Genomic DNA, 21,756 nt, shown 5'->3' on the forward strand with positions numbered 1-21,756 from the left:
TATACACAGGAGTCGCTTAATCCACCATTAAAGTGGAGCTGCTTCTCTGGTATAACACCCTTGGATTAAGGTAAGGGGCGGTACTTACCAAACTGACCTACACTAAACATAGCTGGACAGAATAAACCACAAAGCTTGAAGCCTTGGCTGTGCTAAGTATATACACTTTGAAGTGGGGTCAGACCAGTGGCATTAACAATATTATGCAAAATGCCATGTGATCGCCTGGGACAAGAACAAATCAAGCCTTTTGGTTTTTATATCTTCCTTGAAGATATCAGCCAAAGTTTTCAAAACTGTCAGCCCCTTAAAGGTGTCATGTTGGGTACCCAAAAATCACTAGTCACTCAAACTCTGGCTGGTGTCTTTGAGGAAGATGTAAAAACAAAGGGCTTGATCTCTTCTGGTCACTGGAGATTACATGGCATTTTTCATAGTGGTAACTGCACTGGATTGACCCTATTCCAAACTGCTACTCTGTAAATCGTGTGGTTGCTTAGCATGCAAGATTTCATGGGTCTTCAGCCTCAGTGAGGGGAAAAACCACCTCAGTGGTTTAAAAAGTAAGCTGATTAACTTAGGAAATCAAATTAACAAAGTTAGGATCCAAGATTTAAGAGTTGTCTACGCTTGAAACACCGATGCAGTTTTAGCAGTGCTGCTGTAATGTAGTGCTTCAGTGTAGACACTACCTATGCTGAAGGGAAGGATTCTCCCATCAGCGTAGGTAATCTACCTCCCCAAGAGCTATTAGCTAGGTTGACGGAAGAATTCTTCCATTGACATACTACTGTCTACACTGCAAGTTAGGCTGGCTTACCTATGTTGCTTAGGGGTATGGATTTTTTACACCCCTGAATGATGTAGCTGACAACTTTTTAGTATAGACCAGACCTTAGCATGTATTTAACACAATGCAAACTACTCTAACAGATCTTTAACTTTGAAAAACCATCAAGGATGATTAGGTATTTTAAATCTCAGCTTAATTAGGACTCAAACTACTGTGAACAAATGTTTGTTCATTTAAAACGAAGTAATTTCACCATGATAACGTTATTTAAGCAAACAGGTTGGTTTGTTTGTTTTTTTTTACAAGAGAAAAAACTTGCTTAGATAAGACAAGAACAGAATTTAATTAAATAAGTTTATTGTCTAATGTTTATACTAGTTACATTGCTGTTGTAAAGTACGACAACATAAATAATTTTTCAACAGGAATTGCTTATTTCCCCCATCTCCCCACTCCGAACAATGCTTTAGGAAGCAGGCCTCTGTCCTTCAGAATCATAAAAGCAAAGTGGACATGAAGTTTCAGTGGCAGTTTTCACAAGTACATGTTAAATACAAAAGGTATAGGCCAACCTGGTGGCATGACTGCACCGACCATGCGGGAAGCCCAGGGCTGAGAATGGAAGTGCTCTATGGGCCTTGCACATACAGCACCCCCCACAGCAGAACCAATTCACCGGTGAGAGGAGTAGCAATCTCAGGTAAAACATTTGTCCACCCTCATGATGAGGAGTTTGGTGACCAAGTGGAGACAACACAAATGAAGAGGGAATACTGAAGCACAACCATGGGGAAATGCACGTAAAAAAGTATAAAAAGTAATTCATGTAAAATATAGATTACATACAAATTCTGTCAAGAACTTATTTAATAAGCTCAAGAATATTGGCATGTGGCAATCTGCACTCTGGTATTTTTTTCTGACTAAAAATGGGGAAATCAATTTAAGATCTTCACGCTGTGTGCAAAATGTTTACTAATAATCAAACTCTTACATTTTACCATCTCACTGTAGTGTCTGAATAGCAAAGTAGATGCATTTATTTCCAGCATTACAGGCAACACTAGATCTATTTAAACAAGATAATGTAAACTTTATTCTTAAGGCAGCTGGTACTGATGCTGCACACAGGCATTGCTCAGTGCCCATTACGATAATGGGACTTAACACTTGAAAACAAAGAAAAAGACGACAGCATTATTGGACTGATGTGAGGCATGTTGTCAAAATACTTTCCCTTTCAAGCAAATCGTGAAATATTTGGACATTTAGAAAAATAAAGCACCCACTCCTCCAACTTCAGCCTGTTCTTTTACAAATATTTCAAAATACTGATAAATAATGGTGACTGCAAGCAGGATGCCAGTGCCTGATCCAATGGCTCCAAGAAAGTCTGCTAATACTGAGAGGGCACCAATACACAAGCCACCAAATGCAGCTGCTGTAGGGATGTACCTGAAACAGAAAGTTTTCATAATTAATGTTTTCCATCCAAGGGTCTTGTTTGGCTTGTTGTTGGTCACACTGTGCGTGACCAACTGAAGTAGCAACAGGAATGAGTGGATTCAGGCATTAGGAATTCAGAGTTCCATCCCGACTCTGCCAGTGGCTACTGCTTTTGGTAAGTCATCACCTATCTGCGGCAGTTTCTCCAACTATACAAAGTTAAACAAAACATATTTGTCTACCTGACAGCACTGTGGTGAGGATTAGCGTTTGTAAAGTGGTTGGACCACATAGCATGCTACGTACATGCTAAGTAACTGCTGGGAAGCTAAAGAGACCGAAGACTGCTGCTTTTCAGTAGCTAAGCACGCTATTTATTTTGGGGCAAAATATTTATTTATTTCCCTTCAATACAAGTGTAAAGTCCACACCTGAGGGTAAAGTTTTTCTCTACATTTTAAGGAAACATAGTTAATTTGAGTCATTTTAATGTGTGATCTTCGAAAGAGCAAAAACTCACTCATACGGCAAAGAGTCACTTCTTAACTATTAGCGAACAAGAACATTTTGTTTCTTTTGCACCAGATCTCACTATGAAAGAGGGGGAAGAGGCAAGATTACAATGAGAGTCATCAGCAAGAGGGCACAATCATTCTAAGTAATTAGCCGCCAATTCCGTCCAATCAAGTACCTGCCAGCAGACACACACACACAGATTGTGCTGCAGCAGACCCCATCACAGGAAAAACAAGGCTGGGGTATAACTGAAAGGTTTACAAAGCATACATGAACATTGTATAATGTGATTAACGAAATGCCTTCCACTTCTATTTCCAACACATTAATGGTCTTTACAACAGTAGCAGCATCACTGAGCATTATCCAGCCCTTTTATCTAATGTAGTTTTCAAATATGCTTCCACACATTTGAGTATTTAATAACTACACAAACCAGACTAATGATCTTTCCAGTTAGTCAGAATAGTTAGCTTTCCAGTTAGCTTTCAACACTAGTACCTTTCTAGAACACATTCCACAACCTAACTAACTGTAATGCAAGTTGCTGACTCCAATCCATGATTTTTAAAACACAGGAGCCCATCAGACAATGTTGCCAATGGACAATGGAGGGAGCCCCTCACCCCCACCTCAGGGACAAGGCATAATGTTTATTGCTTGGGCTCCAGTGCCACATATTGTGGAGGAAGAGCTGCTTCATGATGTCAGAGCTCTGTAGTGATAATTTGAGTGATAAGCTGGGAAATCCGGTTGTCTCCCCTTTAATAAAGCCACCCATGGCCTCATCCCAAATTCCCCCATTCTCCTGTTTAAACAGGAAGCCTCCCTTCATCTATTTTTTCGCAACTCTTCCATAAACACTGTCCCTCCTGTCTGCCTTCCCCAACTGACATGACAGCATAGTATGGAACACGTGAGGAGAGTGAAAAAGTAAGCTGCATCTGCATCTTGCACTGGGCACAAATCTTAGTGGCTCTGCAGGTGACCCCACCTTTGGTTGACCCAATGTATTAAAGGTACATAGTACTGCAGCGAACTGCTGCAGAGAGCCAGCATTTCCTTACCTATTAAGCTCATGAACCATCGATGTATCCCTGTGGCCTCTCATCACCATTTGCTGTTCTTTCAGTTGCTTAGCAACCTGCAGACACACATTTCTATCAGACTTCTGCAGTGTTTTATAACCAGCTGATAGTCATACAGAATAATAGCTGTGATCTGTTAGAAGCTAGTTATCTAAATTAGAGACAAGATTTTAAAACACAGTATTTTAGAGCAGTTATCAGAACACCTACATCTTTTGCTGATGAACCAGACACCTCAATCCATGTCTTGGAGAAGAACGCACAGGATCCCAACATAAAAATGATATAAACAATTACATGGACAGGATCCTCAAATATAGCACCCATGGATTCTGGGGGAGATAGGTAATAGCAGAGACCACCAACTGGGTAAGAGCGAGCAGGGCCACCACCACTGACATCCTACATGGGAGGAAGAAAAGGCAACTCATTATCTCTGGGACTCTCCTTACCCTCTTTATGGAGGTTTCAGATTCCTTTAATTAAGACTGTAGATGCATGAACTTTAAAGAAAACTAGTAGTTAAACTTCCCACTTGTTAAATACCAAAATACTTATCAAAGTTATTTTATAAGTGATAGATACTTACTGCCCACTGTCCTAGTAAGTTTACTAAGAAGTTGCCACTAAACCGAACAGACAACATCTGGGAAATAACATAGAGGTTTGAAACTAAGGCAGACTGAAGAATGATGGGAATGTTGGAGGTATAGAAGAGCTTGATGGGATAGCTACTGTACTGTCCACGGTATCGGGCAGACTTGATAGGTAAATCAACACGAAACCCCTAAGAGAGAATTAAGGAAGCGTTAAGTTTATTTCTAAACCCAAAGGCATGTCACAACAGCACTCTTAATGAGATATGGTATTCACTAGATAACCTAGAATGCAAGGACTGAAATAAACAGCCTTTGGAATAGCTTGTTTGTTTTCCCATAATAACAAACAGAACAGCACTCTGGAATCTTCCTTGGATTGAGCCAAATATTTACACTGTCATCTTTATGCATTTAAGTCGTATGATTGACTGTAACATGGCTGTCCAATTTGTATGCCATTTCTCCTAGAATTTTCATTCACCTAAACAGACTACAGGTTAAAAATCACTTAAGAACTTTTTTTGCCTGTTAATAACACCTTAAATTAGTTATCATTTATGCCATTTTGCTTGACTTGGAATGTTAAAAAAATGGATGAGTTTCACGTTCTGATTTTCACTTGTTCACACAATGCTACAATATTTGTCCTCAGGGGAATTGGATTATAAATTCTTTGGATCAGACAGAGATTGTTTGAACAAGAGCTAGTACCATGGGGCTCTGAACCTAGGAATGTCTCTAAGTGATAACTGCAAATATAATGTTTAAGTCTGATTTAAATAAAACCTTAAGGATATTTAGAATGTCTTATTGCTGAGTTCCATAAAACCTCTTGTACACAACCCTTTCCCACTCTAAACCCAACAGCACCCTTTTAAAATGCACTCATTTTGTATCTAGGGTTTGGGAAAAAAAACACAACAAAACTTACCAGCTTTTAATGCAGAAGCCTAACCAACCTCTGAAGACAGTTGCAAGCAGAGCATTCTGCTGTTTTCTGGTTATAGCTAATCTCCTAGACTGAACAGGCATGCTAAGAGTCACATATGGTTTAGGAGCCAGAGATTTCAGTCCTTACAACTTGGATGACACTTATTCCACATGGGGGCATTCTTTTGAAACTGATCTCTCACAGAAACCAATCATAAGTGTCCAATTTTTAAATATGATCAAACATTTACATAAAAAGGCATATTGCATAGCTGGACATTTAGAGAAAACTTACAGGACAAAAGCTATGCACCAGTTCCAAGATTCTCGAACAACTGAACCAGTCATGTCACAGAGAAGTATGGCTCTCTGGCTGAGACTGACTATATTCTTTCAAGAGCTGACCACGAAAACAAACCGTGCTGTATTAAGTGTATTATCTACACTGTAGAACCACTAAGACTCGCAATAAAATTATTTTTCATTTCCAGAACATGAAAATACTTCACCTGGAAAGGTTAGTGTGTGTGGCATTTAATGGCAATGTTAAAGATCTCACAAGTAACTAATGTAATTAGTAGTAGTATTTATTATTGTTGTTGTCATAGTTCCTAGGAACCCCAATCATAGACCCCTGTGCTAGGCACTGTACAAACACAGAACAAAAATGTATCTGAATATCAACCACAGGTGGTTTTGGGTATAAAATTAAATAGCTGTAATGTCAAATGTCTGTTAGTGAAATGACAATATTAGAAAAAAAATTCTTACTTTGTTACTCCCTGAAATTATAAGACAAATACTTTAGTTGTTCCATTTTAACTTTTGTAATTAGTTCTTTCAATACAAGACTAATAAATTCAGAGTCTGGATCCTTCTTCCTTTTGTAATTAAGTAATTGCCCTATAGCTGTAAATTGCACTTTTAATTTACCTGAAAATATATGACCACAGCAAACACAAAGACGGTAGCAATCAGATTCATGAGATTGGGCAAGTTTTGTCGGTAGAAAGCCTCCCGCAAAGCACGGACTTTGTCAGTTCGTGTAGCCAGAAGATGGAATAATGCAATCACTGCACCCTCAAACTCCGTTCCTATATAAAGCAAAACAGAGTAAACCACTCCATCTTTCTTTTTGAATTTTAAAGTAAAAAATTAGTGTGAATTTCTAATTAAGAAGGTCTGGTATTAATTTATATTTGCAAAAGTGCTGTACACATGTTATGAGATATGTTGTACTGTAGTCCTATTAGAACACGTATGTCAGAATGTAAGATTCCCTTCCAGCCTGCAGCATACAAGGACATTCAGGACACTGTCCTTTGTGATAAAACCTATAGTTCTCAACCATGTGACAAAAACAATTCTTTTTTTTAATGGAGTGAGGAGAAGTTGGGGAAGAAGAGAAAAGGAGTGGTAGAAAGGAGCAGCAAGCAAGCACAGGAAATAAAAATGCCAGAAACTGGAGATGCAATCAATCAAGGTAAAATCTGGTTTAGAATTTGGAGTTTACACATAAACTATCTGATAACCTCTCAGCATAGATAGAAGCAGCATTTTTCTTTGGCCAAGGCTGGTCTCAGTGCAGCCATGGACACTGAGGACATGATAGAGAACTGAAGGTGGGATTCCCATTCTCCAAACTGTCACACGTATTTCAGAGTGTTATGAGGAGACACTAAATACAGGAATGTCTTATTCACAAACAGTAACTGTACCACAAACATCTCCTTTTAAAATACTAAATCCACTACCTTTCTGTGTCTGGGCACCACAGTGTGCTAAAAGTAAAACACAGGATTCAGACTAGGAAATCCAGATTCCTGAGGTTAAGGAAGGATTAGGGTGATGAGGAAAAAAAAATGTCTGCACTGCAACCACTAGAATTTAAAGCCACAGAAGCGAACCTTTGGATTGTTATTCTTGATAAAGTTACTCTTATGGATCTGACAGTGTTTAGTCTCCATTTTTGGACAACAACTGTTGAAAGCTAATCAGCACCTCACTAAACCAACAGTTCCATAGTCAACTGCTACTCAGTAGTACAATAAAGTTAATTTCTCGCACGCATCAAGTGAAACTGGTGCGGTTATGGTTTTCTGTGCAATGTACCTCTGCCAGTGTTAATGGTAGTGGGACTAAAGGCCTTCCAGACAATGGTTTCACAGATGTTGGTAGCAATAAAGAGGGAAATACCAGACCCCAAGCCGTAACCCTTCTGCAGCAGCTCATCTAACAGCAGCACAATCAAACCAGCAACAAACAACTGTGGGGAAAGAAATGCGAGTAAGCAGAAACAAGAATAAATCAGTCAAGAATTTAAGTATTAAAAATATTACTGATCATGTTTTCATTATTATGTGGGAGTATTCAATATTAAATCTAGATGTCCTGTTCCCTTCTAACCCCCCAACACAGATTCAAAGTCAGAAGGTCAGGAATTTAAGAGCAGGAGTCTTCTTGCTATATTTACATAACTTTTCAGTATTGACAATAATAGTCACATTGTTTAATAAAAATGTTTTCTACACAGAAGTGATGTGTTGGTTTCTTACATTGTGCATGGACTGCTTTGATAAGATTTCATTAGGATCTATTTGCACCCTTTAATCAGAAATTTCCTAAACCCAGTGTCCACTGTTTTTAAAGCCACCTACTCCTGTTTTAATACTTAACAGCTTTGACAAATGGGATCAAACACGACGCACTTATCTGGAACATCTTGAACATATTTAACCACTGCATGTATGTTTGTCCTTCTGGGAGATTTTATGCCTTTCACATATATGCATTACATACATTTAGGATGTGCTGTTTACAATGTTAAGAACACTTAAGAAAAGAGAAGAAAGACAATGGTTTGTCAGGGGAAGTAGGAGAAGGGTCAGGATTTTCAATCCATCTATACTATATCTGAATGTCACAGAAGTACTTATTCATAGAAGAATTAATTTTGTACCTGAATTATGATAAGGAGACAAATTCCAGCACCCATTTCAGCAGGATCTCCATACATCCCAGTCATGACGTACACAATGGCCTGCCCAATGGTAATTATCATCCCGAACACTGAAACAAAAAGCAAGCAATGCTCATTTATAGGCAGTTGCTGAGTTAGTATACTAAGGATGCCTTGTATCTAGCATTTTAGTTATACACTTTGGTTTGCCAAGAATAGAAATGTTTAGTAATTTGAACCAGAATAATGCTCACATTTCTGGGCTCCATTGAAAAGAGCTCTGTCTTTTGGTGTATCACCAACTTCAATGATCTTGGCACCAGCTAACAGCTGCATGATCAAACCAGATGTCACAATGGGCGAGATACCCAACTCCATCAAAGTCCCTGAAGAGGAAGAAAAATTATTAAACCACATCCCAAACCCCTGCACCTCTAAGGATCGGGCCTTTAGAAAGGTTCTGACCTGCAATAAAAAAAAAACAACTATTCTTCATATCCTTTCAGTCAAACACTTTCCAGTCTAGTGATGTTTCAAACAACTCTCAAAGAAAAAAATCGCTATCTCCTCAAAAACGAAGAATGCTGTGTCACAATCTGAAGTTTTGAAGGCAATGTGGGAGAAATGTGTGTAGCCTTTCACTTCAAACATTTTTGTGAAACTACCCTACAATCCAAAGCTGATGTGTACAGAGGCTGAACAGGGTAAGTAGTGAGTTCTCCAGGATTTCACAATACTCAACACTTCACTAGGGAAAGTCTTCCCCTGAATTCTCCTCTCATGTCAGCCGTATCTCTCAACTTCTTGGTCCATTTTGTGGACCATCAGAAATGTCTCAGAAGGCCACTGTGATTTATCACTCACCAATCAGAGAACCACTGAATTTCCAACTGAAGGTGCAGGCGGCGTTTAGGAAGGCAGAATATAATTACCCACATTAGAATCTGATGAGGACAGCAGGATTAAATTAACACTTTTAAGAAACAAGTCATGTGGCTATTAAAATGTGCTGATTTTTGTATCATCTACTAGCACCATGCCTCCGAGCTCTCTGCTAGAATATTGGTTCAGTATCAGCTCTGAGGGTAAGATGCTACCAATTGAAACAATACCTCCTAAGACATAGATATCTGCAGTGTAGTCTGTAATAATTCAGGGCAACTTCTCCTGAAACTACTTTTAGCCTTCTGGCTCTCCAGCTGTCAGCTCTCTTGGGTAGAGACCCATGTCTCTCCCCATCCTGACCGGGGTTTTTTCAGACTGCACAGTTCCCTGCTTACAACGTGAGTTACCCAGAAAGTCAGACTGCATGAGCTGGCCTGCTTTGCTTTCTCCTCCGAGGCTATACCCAGCATAATTGCACGCACTTAGAAGTTACCACACAGCCCTTTCTAAGTGAGCACATTTATACTTAAGCTGAAAGCATTACAGAACAGAAAAAACATGAAAAACAATAAAAGGACCTAAACACATGCTAATAAGTTTACTAGAGATCGTCCCAACTCCAACAAGGGGTCTGGCAGGTGATCAGTCCTTCAAATCCCACCACAGGGTTTTTCTGGGGTTACAAGATCATAACAGCTGTTAGCTCATTCATCCTTTCCTTTATACAGTTTGGGCCTTTGATAGCGTCCTCATGTCTGCCGGTCACCTCTCCTCAGGGGGAAGCTTCAAAAGGAGGAGTTCTTACATAACCAGCAGGGGCACACACACCTTCCCCAGAGATTTCCTGGAAAACCCTTTTAACTGCGTTGTCCCAAAAATTCATTCTTCTCTGGCACTTTGTGTGAAATAGTCCTTTGAAGCTCATAACACTTCCCAGGGTGTACTGCATTTATAATACAGTGGATTCCAAAGCTATTAAAAAAATAATTCAATAAAATCTCCCAAAGCTATTACACATTTGGTTCTAAGCCAGCATTATAAATTTTGACTTTTTGAAGGTTTATCCATCCTTCAGCGAATCATAGGAAAGTCTCTTCTTTCCGAGCATGTTGCCAGTTTAACTGTTTGGTCCAAATGCTCAATGTTTCAAAGAGCCAAAATTAGTATGTGGCCAGTTCAACATTTTATATTGTTTTCATAGTCAAAATCTTAACTATGAGGAAGAACAAAAACATTTACAATTTTGATTCAAATAGGCCATATCATAAGAACATAAGAATGGCCATACTGGGTCAGACTAAAGGTCTATCCAGCCCAGTATCCTGTCTACCGACAGTGGCCAATGCCAGGTGCCCCAGAGGGAGTGAACCTAACAGGTAATGATCTAGTGATCTCTCTCCTGCCATCCATCTCCACCCTCTGACAAACAGAGGCTAGGGACACCATTCCTTACCCATCCTGGTTAATAGCCATTAATGGACTTAACCTCCATGAATTTATCCAGTTCTCTTTTAAACCCTATTATAGTCCTAGCCTTCACAACCTCCTCAGGCAAGGAGTTCCACAGGTTGACTGTGCGCTGAGTGAAGAAGAACTTCCTTTTATTTGTTTTACACCTGCTACCCATTAATTTCTTTTGGTGGCCCCTAGTTCTTATATTATGGGAACAAGTAAATAACTTTTCCTTATTCACTTTCTCCACACCACTCATGATTTTATATACTTCTGTCATATCCCCCCTTAGTCTCCTTTTCCAAGCTGAAAAGTCCTAGCCTCTTTAATCTCTCCTCATATGGGACCCGTTCCAAACCCCTAATCATTTTAGTTGCCCTTTTCTGAACCTTTTCTAATGCCAGTATATCTTTTTTGAGATGAGGGGACCACATCTGTACACAGTATATCAAGTCAGCTTTTTAATTTATCTTTGTGTGTGTGTACGTGTGTGTGTATAAAGTGATTAAAAGGAGATAATATTCTGAAAAAAATATATATGCAAGCCAAATATTTACATTGCAGTATCATTTAGAGGCATCGCTTGGGGCTCAGGACAGCATTACTTCAGGCACTGTGCAAATGAGAAACAAAGACAGCCCTGACAAGTTTGATTACCCTTCTTTCACTTGCAATGAATTAATATACTGTCACATAAAACTATCAGCAAAGTTAATTTAAAAAAAAAAAAAAAAAAGGGACCTAAACTGCTGCAGACTGAGAACAGATACAAATCAACAAAACAGAACAAGAATTAGCAATAGAGGCAGCATGATCTGAACAACTGAGAGAAGGACTCAGAGCTAGGAGTTCTAATCCCAGCTCTGTCACAGGTGCACTGTGATCTCGAGCAAGCCTCTTAACCTCTCTACCTTCAGTTTCCAGACCTGTAAAATTATTTGCTCATCTATTTTGTAGTTGTATTTTGTGGTTTAATTCACTAGGATTTATAAATCACCTTCTACTCCAAGCATCTCAAAGTGCAAACTAGTATTATCAATAAGTGGGAATCATTTATTCATATGGTAGGTTACCTACCATACATATTTGAGATACTCTTTCCAAAAGTAGAGCAGCAAGCTGAATTTCATTTGCTCCTCAGATGATGCCAAATTCCTATGCTATTTTCAAAATAGGAGATACCTGTATTGGCTTTTGAAAAGTGTTATGAATTTAAAGTATTACATCTGTCCTAAACACTCACAAAGTATTTAATTCTGACTCCTAGACTCCATGAAATCAAATACTTGAAAATCAGTTTAATGTCTATCAATTGTCAATCATACTAGTTTAAATTAATAGAATACCAGAGAGAAAAACAGTGAAGAGATGACTAATTTACTAACCTCTGTTTGATGCAAGAATTACTCTCATCCAATAGAAAGGATCTGCAGAGTCTGATGACATGATTCCAAACAAAGGTATCTGTAAAGATATGTATAGTACTAAATGTCTAGACTTCTCTGTAAAGCTAGACTGCATAAAGTACAAACAAATACATACTATAAAGAGTAATCCTGAACTGGTTTCAGGTTATAGATACGTTGCTTAGGATAATTTATTCCAATATTCTTCATGTTTCGGACATTAAAACCAGAGCATAAAATTTATACGACAAGCAATATAATCCTCTGAGGAAAACCCAAAGCACAATATGAGAGAGACATATTTAATAACCTGTACAAATTAAATATACTGGTCTTCATGTGTTAGGAAGACTATAAAATAGTAAATTTTATTGGTTTTGTATTTCACTGACATTTTTGCATCAGAGTGTTTGAGCTTTGGATCAATATATAAAAATAAAAAGTTTTCAGATTTGAAAATGAAAACAGAAAGCATTCAGTTGCTAACTTAATTTTACCTTTGGGTCCTAATATTGTGTTTCTTTACAGTTAAGAGACATAGCAGAAAACTTAATACAAATATTTTCACCAATGATTAATTCCCCAACCACAGAAATGAAATATTTAAAATCATTTAACTCTGAAAAGTACCATGAATGGAAACAACCACAAATTTAAGTCAATAAAAGCCAGCATGGTAATTAACTTCACCTTTCGAGTTTTGATACCATATATCAAACAGATCAGAAACATAAGAACTGCCATACTGGGTCAGACCAAAGTTCCATCTAGCCCAGTATCCTGTCTTCTAACAGTGGCCAATGTCTGGTGCCCCAAGGGAAATGAACAGAACAGGTAATCATCAAGTGATCCATTCCTTTGATACCCATTCCCAGCTTCTGGCAAACAGAGCCTAGGTACACCATCCCTGCCCATCCTGGCAAATGGACATTGATGGACCTATCCTCCATGAATTTATCTAGTTCTTTTTTGAACCCTGTTATACTCTTGACCTTCACAACATCCTCTGGCAAGGCATTCCACAGGTTGACTGTGCGTTGTGTGAAAAAATACTTCCTTTTGTTTGTTTTAAACCTGCTGCCTATTAATTTCATTTGGTGACTCCTAGTTCTTGTGTTATGAGAAGGAGTAAATAACACTTCCTTATTTACTTTCTCCACATCAGTCATGATTTTACAGACCTCAATCATATACCCCCTTAGTTGTCTCTTTTCCAAGATGAAAAGTCCCAGTCTTATTAATCTCTCCTCACATGGCAGCCGTTCCATACCCCTAATCATATTTCTTGCCCTTTTCTGAACCTTTTCCAATTCCAGCAGCAGTGCAGAAGGGTGGCAACACCACAACCCCTTTATAATAACCTTGCAACCCTTCACAGTCCCTTTTTGACTCAGGACCCCTACAGTCACAACACCATGAAATTTCAGATTTAATATCTAAAATCATGACATTTATGATTTTTAAAATCCCAAGACCGTGAAATTGACCAAAATGGACTGTGAATTTGGTAGGGCCCTATTGATGAGGTATTAGCTCTTTTGGAACCTACCTCAATTATGGAAAAAATGTGTCCCAGGAATTTTGTCAGACTGAAATCTACATTCTTCTAAACTAAACTACTTACTGAAAATCAGTCTATACTTGTTTCTTCCCTATTTTACTATTGTAATCCTTGTAAAGCTTCCACTATTCAAAGTCTACATTTAATATACATTTAGCAGCTACACAGTGCTGAAATAGTATGTTCTTCCATCTCAGACAAACATTTTAATGGCTCCCCAAAAGAAAACAAGCCAATTTTAAAAGAAGACTTCCTTTGGCCTCTAAATAGCCTTTCGCTGTTCAAAAACTTACAGACTGTATTTTGTGGATCACTTGAATATACCCATTACTCAGTGGCTCTAGAATGGTTATTTTATACACTACAATTTCAGAATCAATGTTTTAAAGTGCAATTTAAAAGCGCTGCAAAACCATGTACAAAAAGGTTTAAATGGACATTTATATTAACTTCATGCAATGAGATGTTCTCAGGTTAACTTAGGCTCCAAATTTAGGTTTTAATGATTCTTGGCCTGTGTTTTACAAACACTACTTAAATTTGTAAACGCTTGCTTTTTAGTAACTAACATCTCTATCCATATTTCCATTACATTTTTTATATTTAAACTGAAACAGTATTTAAAGAACTATTTCCTTGTAGAGGTTGCAACCCATATACTGCGCCATCTTGTTAAAAGCATGGCTAAATTTAAAACAATCACGCTTCTATTTTTTTAAAAACTTACTATTACAACTAACGTCTTAGTTATAAGATTAAAAAGACAAATCTATTTTTCAGTTTGTTTACTGTGTGAATTTGGCAGCACTTTGTACGTAGTTTCACTTTTTACTCTATTATCAGCGTCCCCCATTTGTATGGGTGTTTCACATACAGTAACAAAGGAGAGAAACATATATAATTGTTAAATAAAGAGGAAAGACGATACAGTAAAATCAAAGAAATTGTCAGAGGAAATCAAGGGTAGGTGTGAAACCTGAAACTACTTTTAATTTATTTTTCAAATGAGACTAGATTTCAAGTTCACAACGCCCTTCTAAGGTCCGAAAATTAGGGTGTAACAAGAAGTTAATTTTTGTGGGGGAAAACCGTATGAATTTTAACAAAGGATGCTTCACAAGAGCAAGTTTCATTGACAGAACTACTTAAACGTTTAATGTAAAATTACAAAGTAACTGAACTGGTACAGATATACAAGGAATCCTCCCTACTCCAACATTAAAAACAAACATTATATCCTCTTGCATGTCTTACAGAAAGGGGGGGGGGTGCCTGCGTGCATGCATGCACATGTAAACAGGTACATACCTGACAGCACACTAAGAAAATGAACAGTGTAATAGCTGTCCATAGTACTTTCTCTCTGAACTGGATCTATAAAACAGAATTTAGAAAAAGTGGATTAATCACAAACCTGTGTTAACACTACATATTTAGAGATCATAATATAATAATATTCTAGGACATAAAATGCTACATCATGTAGAGTTCAGAGCCAGAGTATTCAACCATAACAGTAGATTTCTAACACTGACTGATGTTTAACACGGATTATCTGATATATCTAATGTGACAGTAGTGAAGTTCCTATGTAATACTTGAAGAATAATGACATGTAAGCTAGCTGTTGAGTTACACAATCTAACTTACACTGGCATTAGTGGAATGTTTATTATACATCTATGATACATTAATGTAAGAGGGACTGGGGCAGAAAAGCAACACAATGGCCTAAAAAAAGAACATCCCAGCACACACCTCCCAGAACATACCTGAAAAACAATGGGGAAAACTATTAGCTTCAAGGATCATACCACCTTTTTCCAATAGTTTAGGGTAGTCCGCCATCTTTTTTGCACTCATATTTTAAGGCACCTCGTGTGATAACTAAAATCCATATTCCCTCTGACTCTACAAGACTATAACGACACTTCAGTATCAAAGAAAACACAGCTTTGTATCACCCAGTACACCCTCAAGCCACAAAAGTAAGAAAAGTTTCTTTAGCTGTAGTCTGACATGAAAGGAAAAAGGAAATGAGCTTTCTGAGGCCATAGGCCAGACACAGAAAAGGGCCATCCAGGTACTACCGCCAGAAACAACAAGTACTGAAACAACACACAGTTATCGGATCAGATATGCCTGGACGCTTCACTCCTTTCACATTTTCTCACCTACAGTTGGTGCAAAATGAGTGACATAAGTGTCCTCCTCACAGTGTTTTCAGTCTGTTCAAGTTCTTAGTTTAGAAAACATCCTGTTCAAACAGATTTTAACTATGCATACCAGGGAAATATGAACCACAGCTATCTGTTTACAACTAGTAGTAATTACTACTACTATTACTACTATAATTACTACTGTAATTACAATATTAACATATCCAATCAAAACTCACAAATGATGCTTTTTCATGAGAGAGAAAAGAATAGAAAGAGAAAAGCACATTTCTTGCTCTCACGGAATACAATGAGAAACTGATTTAATTGGCAGGAGGACTGGATGCAACTTTCACACATATTAGAAACTGATCAATGACCTGGAAGAAAACAAAATCCTTACTGATAAAGTTTGCAGATGACACAAAGATTGGGGGTAGTAAATAATGAAGAGGCACTGGTACAGTATAATCTGGATCACTGGCCCGGCTTGACTAAGCCCTGGCTGGGATGATTTAGTTGGGGTTGGTCCGGCTTTGAGCAAGGAGTTGGACTAGATGACCTCCTGAGATCTCTTCCAACCCTAATCGTCTGTGATTTTATAACACTTGGCAAACTGGATGAGGGTAAACAATATGCATTTTAATGCAGTCAAACGTAAAGTACTACATCTAGGAGCAAAGACATGAGGCCATATTTACCAGATGGGGGATTCTATTCTGGGAACCAAGACTTGGGGGTCATGGGGGATAATCAGCTGAACACGAGCTCCCAGTGCAGTGCTGTGGCCAAAAGGGTGAATACAACCATTGGTTATATAAACAGGGGAATATTGAGTAAGAGTAGGGAGGTTATATTACCTCTGTATTTGACACTGGTGTGACCCCTACTGGAATACTGCATCCTGTTCAGGTGTCCACAATGCAAGAAGGATGTTGATAAATTGCAGAGGGTTCAGAGAAAAGAGTCATGAGAATTATTAAAGGAAAACATGCCTTATAAGTGAGAGACTCAAGGAGTTTGATCTGCTTTGCTCAAAAAACAGAATTTAAGGGTTGATTTGCTCAATTTGATAATAGGTGTCAGATTCAGTCGAGTGCCCCTCTCTGACACTCATCAGACTGCTGAGAGGGAACCCAGCCATTGAGTTCCTGGGCATTTTAAACCTCCAGTGCCCAGCCACTGCTACAGTCTTCGAGTTCCTAGGCACACTCTTGGGACACAGACCCTCTATGACACTGCATGCCAAATTCTTCACAGTGATATTATTATGATACAATTATAGAATAATTCTGATGTATTTTATGCAAGATATATCATGTGAGGTGTCATTGGGAAAGTTATAATTTGCTGAATACGATTATCTTATTTGTCTGCATGTATCATTTTTGTGTCTGAAGTTAAGAATGTTAACTATGTACCTGTACTTCAAATGTAGTTACACCTGGGTAATGCCCACTAGACAAGATGCTTTCAGTGTAGATAGTGGGTGGGAAAGGGCCTATTCAGGGCAATGGACCATTAGGAAAAAACAACAGGCCTTAGGAGAAGCTTATCTCCCACCTGGGAAGCCTGAAAATGCTACAGACAGCCTCCAAGTAATGGCTGCTATGACTCTACAGGACATGTGATGAGACCACATGTCTCTAGACTCCATCTTGGGATGTCAGTATTTTTCCACAGACTGGTCTGGGAACCAAGCTTTGAAACAAAGAGTTCCCACCATACGTAAAAGCTATAAAAGATAGGGAGTGACATCATTTGGTGTTCTTCACTCCCCACCCAAGAAGACTCCTGGAAACACCCAAGGGACAAAGACTGAACTGGGAGAAGTGCTGGACTCAGACCAAAGATACTTTTAGCCTATGAATGAAACACATAGGGATTCCAAGCTGTAAAGCAAGTGCAGTTTGCCCTTAAAAATCTTCAGCCTGCTTGTATCATCTCTTAGGGTGAGAATCTGCTATTCACATCCTATCTATTTAGTATATTAAGCTTAATTTGCATTTTTTTGTTTATTTGCTAGGTAATCTGCTTTGATCTATTTGCCATCACATATAATCACTTAAAATCTATATTTTGTAGTTAATAAACTTGTTTTTGCTTTATCTAAACCAGTAAGCTGGAGTGAAATGGGTGGGAATCATAACTCAGGAGCAAAGGCTGTTGCATATTCCTCTCCACATTGAGGGAGAGGGTGAATTTTATGAACTTACGCTGTACAGCGCAAGACGGTATAATTTTGGATTTATACTCCAGAGGGGGTGCACATCTGGGGAGCTGGGAGTTGCCTTAACTGTAGCCTTCCTATGCAGGGGCTAGTCAGAGAGCCTGCATGTAACTGCAGCTGGGTGTGGCCCTACCTGTATGTATGCTGGTAAAAGTGCAGGCTGGAGGGCTCTGCAGCTTGTCACAGCAGTACAGTGTGAGAGGAAGCCCAGGGTTAGGGGGCTCAGTGGTACCCCAGCTCCCAGACTGCACCCCAGGGATGCCCTCCTAACAGCTGGAGCCTGCTGTCCAGCCCTTGGGCTCAGTACAAACCATTTATACTCCCTCATAGCTTAAATACACCCACTCCTAGAATTACACCCAAAGGTGAGAGACTTCTGGTTTACCTATTCCAGGGTCCAAGTGGTAAGTGTAAAGCATACAACACACACAGACACTGACAATTTATGTATTCTGTGTGAGATTATGAAGTCTTTGCAAGTACCTGTATCAGACTATAAACTCCATTTGATTGTAAGGCTGGTCTTACTGTCTTTACATTCCCACTGTCTTTTAACCTCCATCTTGAACTATAATTCCTGAGATGTGCTGGCATACAGCTATCAACAGAATTGTTAAATTTTAGGATTGTCCATCTACATGACAAAGAGATGGCTGCCAACCATTTTTTCAAGTCTGAACTCAAAGGCAGAGGTAGCCTGGCCACAAACATGGTAAGGGTTTCTGGTCACCTGTTGAGGCTGATGAGGGAGTCACCCAACAGAACAGACTGGAAAATTATAAAAAAGGAGCATCTTTGGTGACAATTTTCTCCAGCTCAAGAGGAGGAAGAAGCAATCCAACATATAGGGAGCTGAGGAGGCTAGGGACCGTGACTACATCCCTGAATACTGAGGAACCACAAGGACTCCCTAGGGACAGGTGAGCTAGAGGGGGACACTGCAAAATGATCTGTACTCACATGCTTTATCTGTTAAGTAAAAGAGCAATGGTATTAGATGTGTACAAAGCGACTGTTACCTGCTTTATACTTGCCATAGGCCTCCTTGCACTGTCAAACAGTAACCCAGAAGGCTCACACCTTTGGGTGGAGTTCTGGAAGTGGGTATGCTTAACCTATGGAGGAGTTTGAATGGTCAGCACTGAGTCCAGGGGCTAAAGAGCTGCTTCCAGCCCTCAGGAGGGGGTGCTAGACAGAAGGTTTGCACCCCAAGAGCATACTTAAGAACCCCAAGGATGGGGTGTTGGCTTGGCTCTATTCAGGCTCTGGAGGCTTAAAACACCCAGGGACACAGTGACTGAGTCCCCTCACAATTGTCTACTGAGTGACGGGACCCAGTGACTGAGTCCCCTCACAAAATAATCTATGAATTATATCCCTAAAATAATCTATGAATTCACCAATACAAGCAAAAATCAAAACACAGCACTAACCTTTCTTTCAGGCTTCTGGATTTCAGGTAAAACTGCACAGAAAGGCTTAATAACTTCTAAAAATTTAACTGTTTAAAGAAAAAAATAAATAAAATAAGTTTTTCAAGCTGAATCATAGTGAACTGTTACATATTACAGCACTCACTTTCTTACCTAGGATTCAGCCCTTTAAATATGCACATTAACTACTTGTATGACATTCAAAAAATGAGTTGCATACATAAATTCATACTCTTACCACTACCTGCAAATTCATGACAAAACATGGCAAAAGTTTGAGATGGAATTTAATGTTTATTACTAACAAGGTCTGAATTTTCCTTCACATTTGACTTGGTGTCATTTTTATACTCATGAAAGGAAGTATTATATATAATAATGACAGTAAGCTGGAACTTGAACATTAACTGAAGATGAATATCTGCTATCTTTCCATGTTAGGTAAATACAGAGACAAGATGTTGATTTATAATAGCACTAAAATATGCAGAGGGAAAAAAATCATCCTAAATCATATAATAGAATGGAGTTTCCCAAAGTAGTCACTTAAAAGAAACACCTGTGATTTTAAGCTCTCTAAAATACTAGATGTAATCAGAGCAGTGTGGGATTTTAGTTCCTTTATCATTTGACGTGGTTCTGCCTAATATTTCTAACTGAGAAAGAGTGAACAAGTTAGACAGTATGATCCCTTTTATTGGAACAAATTCCAGAGCAAAGAATGATTTTTTTTTTTTTTTTTTTGGCCTCCAAAGCATGTGCATTATAAGAAGACATATTAGGTACAATGAATATCAGCAAAGATCAAATCACCAATCCACCCACACACAAATATGCAGGCAGAACTGAAATGATCCCTTTTTCTTATTTTCTAATCTATTAGGCTATATTTTTACACTTTAATACTTGGTGCCATGAAATCATAAGACAGGCCATTAAAAGACATGTTTCATTTATAAAGTTGAAATGATTCCATTGTTGGTAAACTAAGGCCAGAAGATCCTACAAAAATCCAACAGGTGCCAACAGATTAGCTGGATTATGCTGGCTTGACAGCGAACAGAAATTTGGAAATTAAACAGTCAGAATGAGATTTCAATTTTCGAACCATATTCTTCTTCTCTCGGTTTGTTGCTTCAGCCTGTTCAGTACATACAAACACACAGTACACATAGAGCAAGGCCAGAGCTCCCGTGCAGGGGATCTCAGGCAGTCTTACTGGACAAGCATGGTTTCAGAGTAGCAGCCGTGTTAGTCTGTATTCGCAGAAAGAAAAGGAGTACTAGTGGCACCTTAGAGACTAACCAGTGCATCCGATGAAGTGAGCTGTAGCTCACGAAAGCTTATGCTCAAATAAATTGGTTAGTCTCTAAGGTGCTACTAGTACTCCTTTTCTTTTTGGACAAGCATGGTGTCACTAACAGGCATGGCCCCACATGGCCACGGGTGGCACTTCAGCAGGCAAGGGCAAAGGCTAGTGTGGTCAAAGCCTCCTGACCTGCGCAGAACAGGCAAGCTGGACAAACCCACAGAAAGATCCACAGCCCTAATGATTCGTTTTCCCTTGCCTGGGAAACAGGTGTATTATTCCCCAGCGCATTTAGCCAGGCAGAGTCACGCCCTCATGGACATGGTCACCCCCAACTTCTCCCAGCACGTTCTACAGCCACCCCTGGGCCAATCCTCCCACACGTCCCTTACAAGTCACAGCCTCCCGCTCGCCGGCCACAACTCCCCTGTACCATCCCCCTACAGCCAAGGCTTGTTCCTCCCGCTGGATTGCCCCATACGCCTCAGCCGAGGGTCTCTCTGTTGCCCAGATCGCCCCTCACTCCAGCCTAGTGTCTGTCAGTCAGCCCCCTTCCGGTCGTCTCTTGCCCTCGGTCCGTCCGTCCCTCCGACAGGTCACCCCCAGACGCCCAGCCTGGGGAGCCGTCGGTCCGTCCGTCCCCGCCTCCCTCAGGGCGCCCCCAGGCGCCCACCCTGGTGTCTGTCTGTCCCTCAGGGCGCCCCCACCCGCACACCCTGGTGTCTGTCTGTCCCTCAGGGCGCCCCCACCCGCACACCTGGTGTCCGTGGCCCCGATCGCCCCTTCCCCCAGCCTCCTCTGTCGCCGCCCGTCGGATCCCGCTTCTCCGCCCGATACTCACTGCCCATGGCGGCGGGGGCCTGCCTGGCCAAGGGGAGTCCGGGCTTCCCCTCCCCCTGCAGCCCCCTCCTCGCTCCGAGGCGCCGGCCGCTGCCAGTCACGTGACTGCCGGCCCTGTTCCGCGACGCAGGGACAATCAGGACCCCTCCC

At 39.8% G+C, this 21,756-nt stretch overlaps 1 protein-coding gene across 1 annotated transcript; it reads right to left on the reverse strand.

The window, feature by feature from the left end:
* Positions 1-1,128: 1,128 nt before the first annotated feature.
* SEC61A2 (SEC61 translocon subunit alpha 2) lies at positions 1,129-21,756 on the reverse strand. Its single transcript, XM_077836587.1, has 12 exons — positions 21,608-21,756; positions 19,458-19,525; positions 14,944-15,009; positions 12,054-12,132; positions 8,586-8,717; positions 8,332-8,441; positions 7,485-7,638; positions 6,306-6,466; positions 4,433-4,630; positions 4,054-4,245; positions 3,823-3,899; positions 1,129-2,248 (listed from the first exon to the last, which is right to left on the reverse strand). The coding sequence occupies exons 1-12, from the start codon at positions 21,612-21,614 to the stop codon at positions 2,062-2,064; spliced, it is 1,431 nt and encodes a 476-aa protein (XP_077692713.1). The 5' UTR covers positions 21,615-21,756; the 3' UTR covers positions 1,129-2,061.

The sequence above is a fragment of the Eretmochelys imbricata genome, chromosome 1, assembly GCF_965152235.1.
Source record: "Eretmochelys imbricata isolate rEreImb1 chromosome 1, rEreImb1.hap1, whole genome shotgun sequence".
Classification (NCBI taxonomy): Eukaryota; Metazoa; Chordata; order Testudines; family Cheloniidae; genus Eretmochelys; species Eretmochelys imbricata.

Excerpts from the sequence above, each read along its gene's own strand:
- SEC61A2 (XM_077836587.1), bottom strand. Across the intron at positions 12,133-14,943 it reads TTTTCTTAGTGTGCTGTCAG|ATACCTTTGTTTGGAATCAT; the intron begins GTATGTACCTGT and ends ATATCTTTACAG. Across the intron at positions 4,246-4,432 it reads ACTTACTAGGACAGTGGGCA|GATGTCAGTGGTGGTGGCCC; the intron begins GTAAGTATCTAT and ends CCTCCCATGTAG.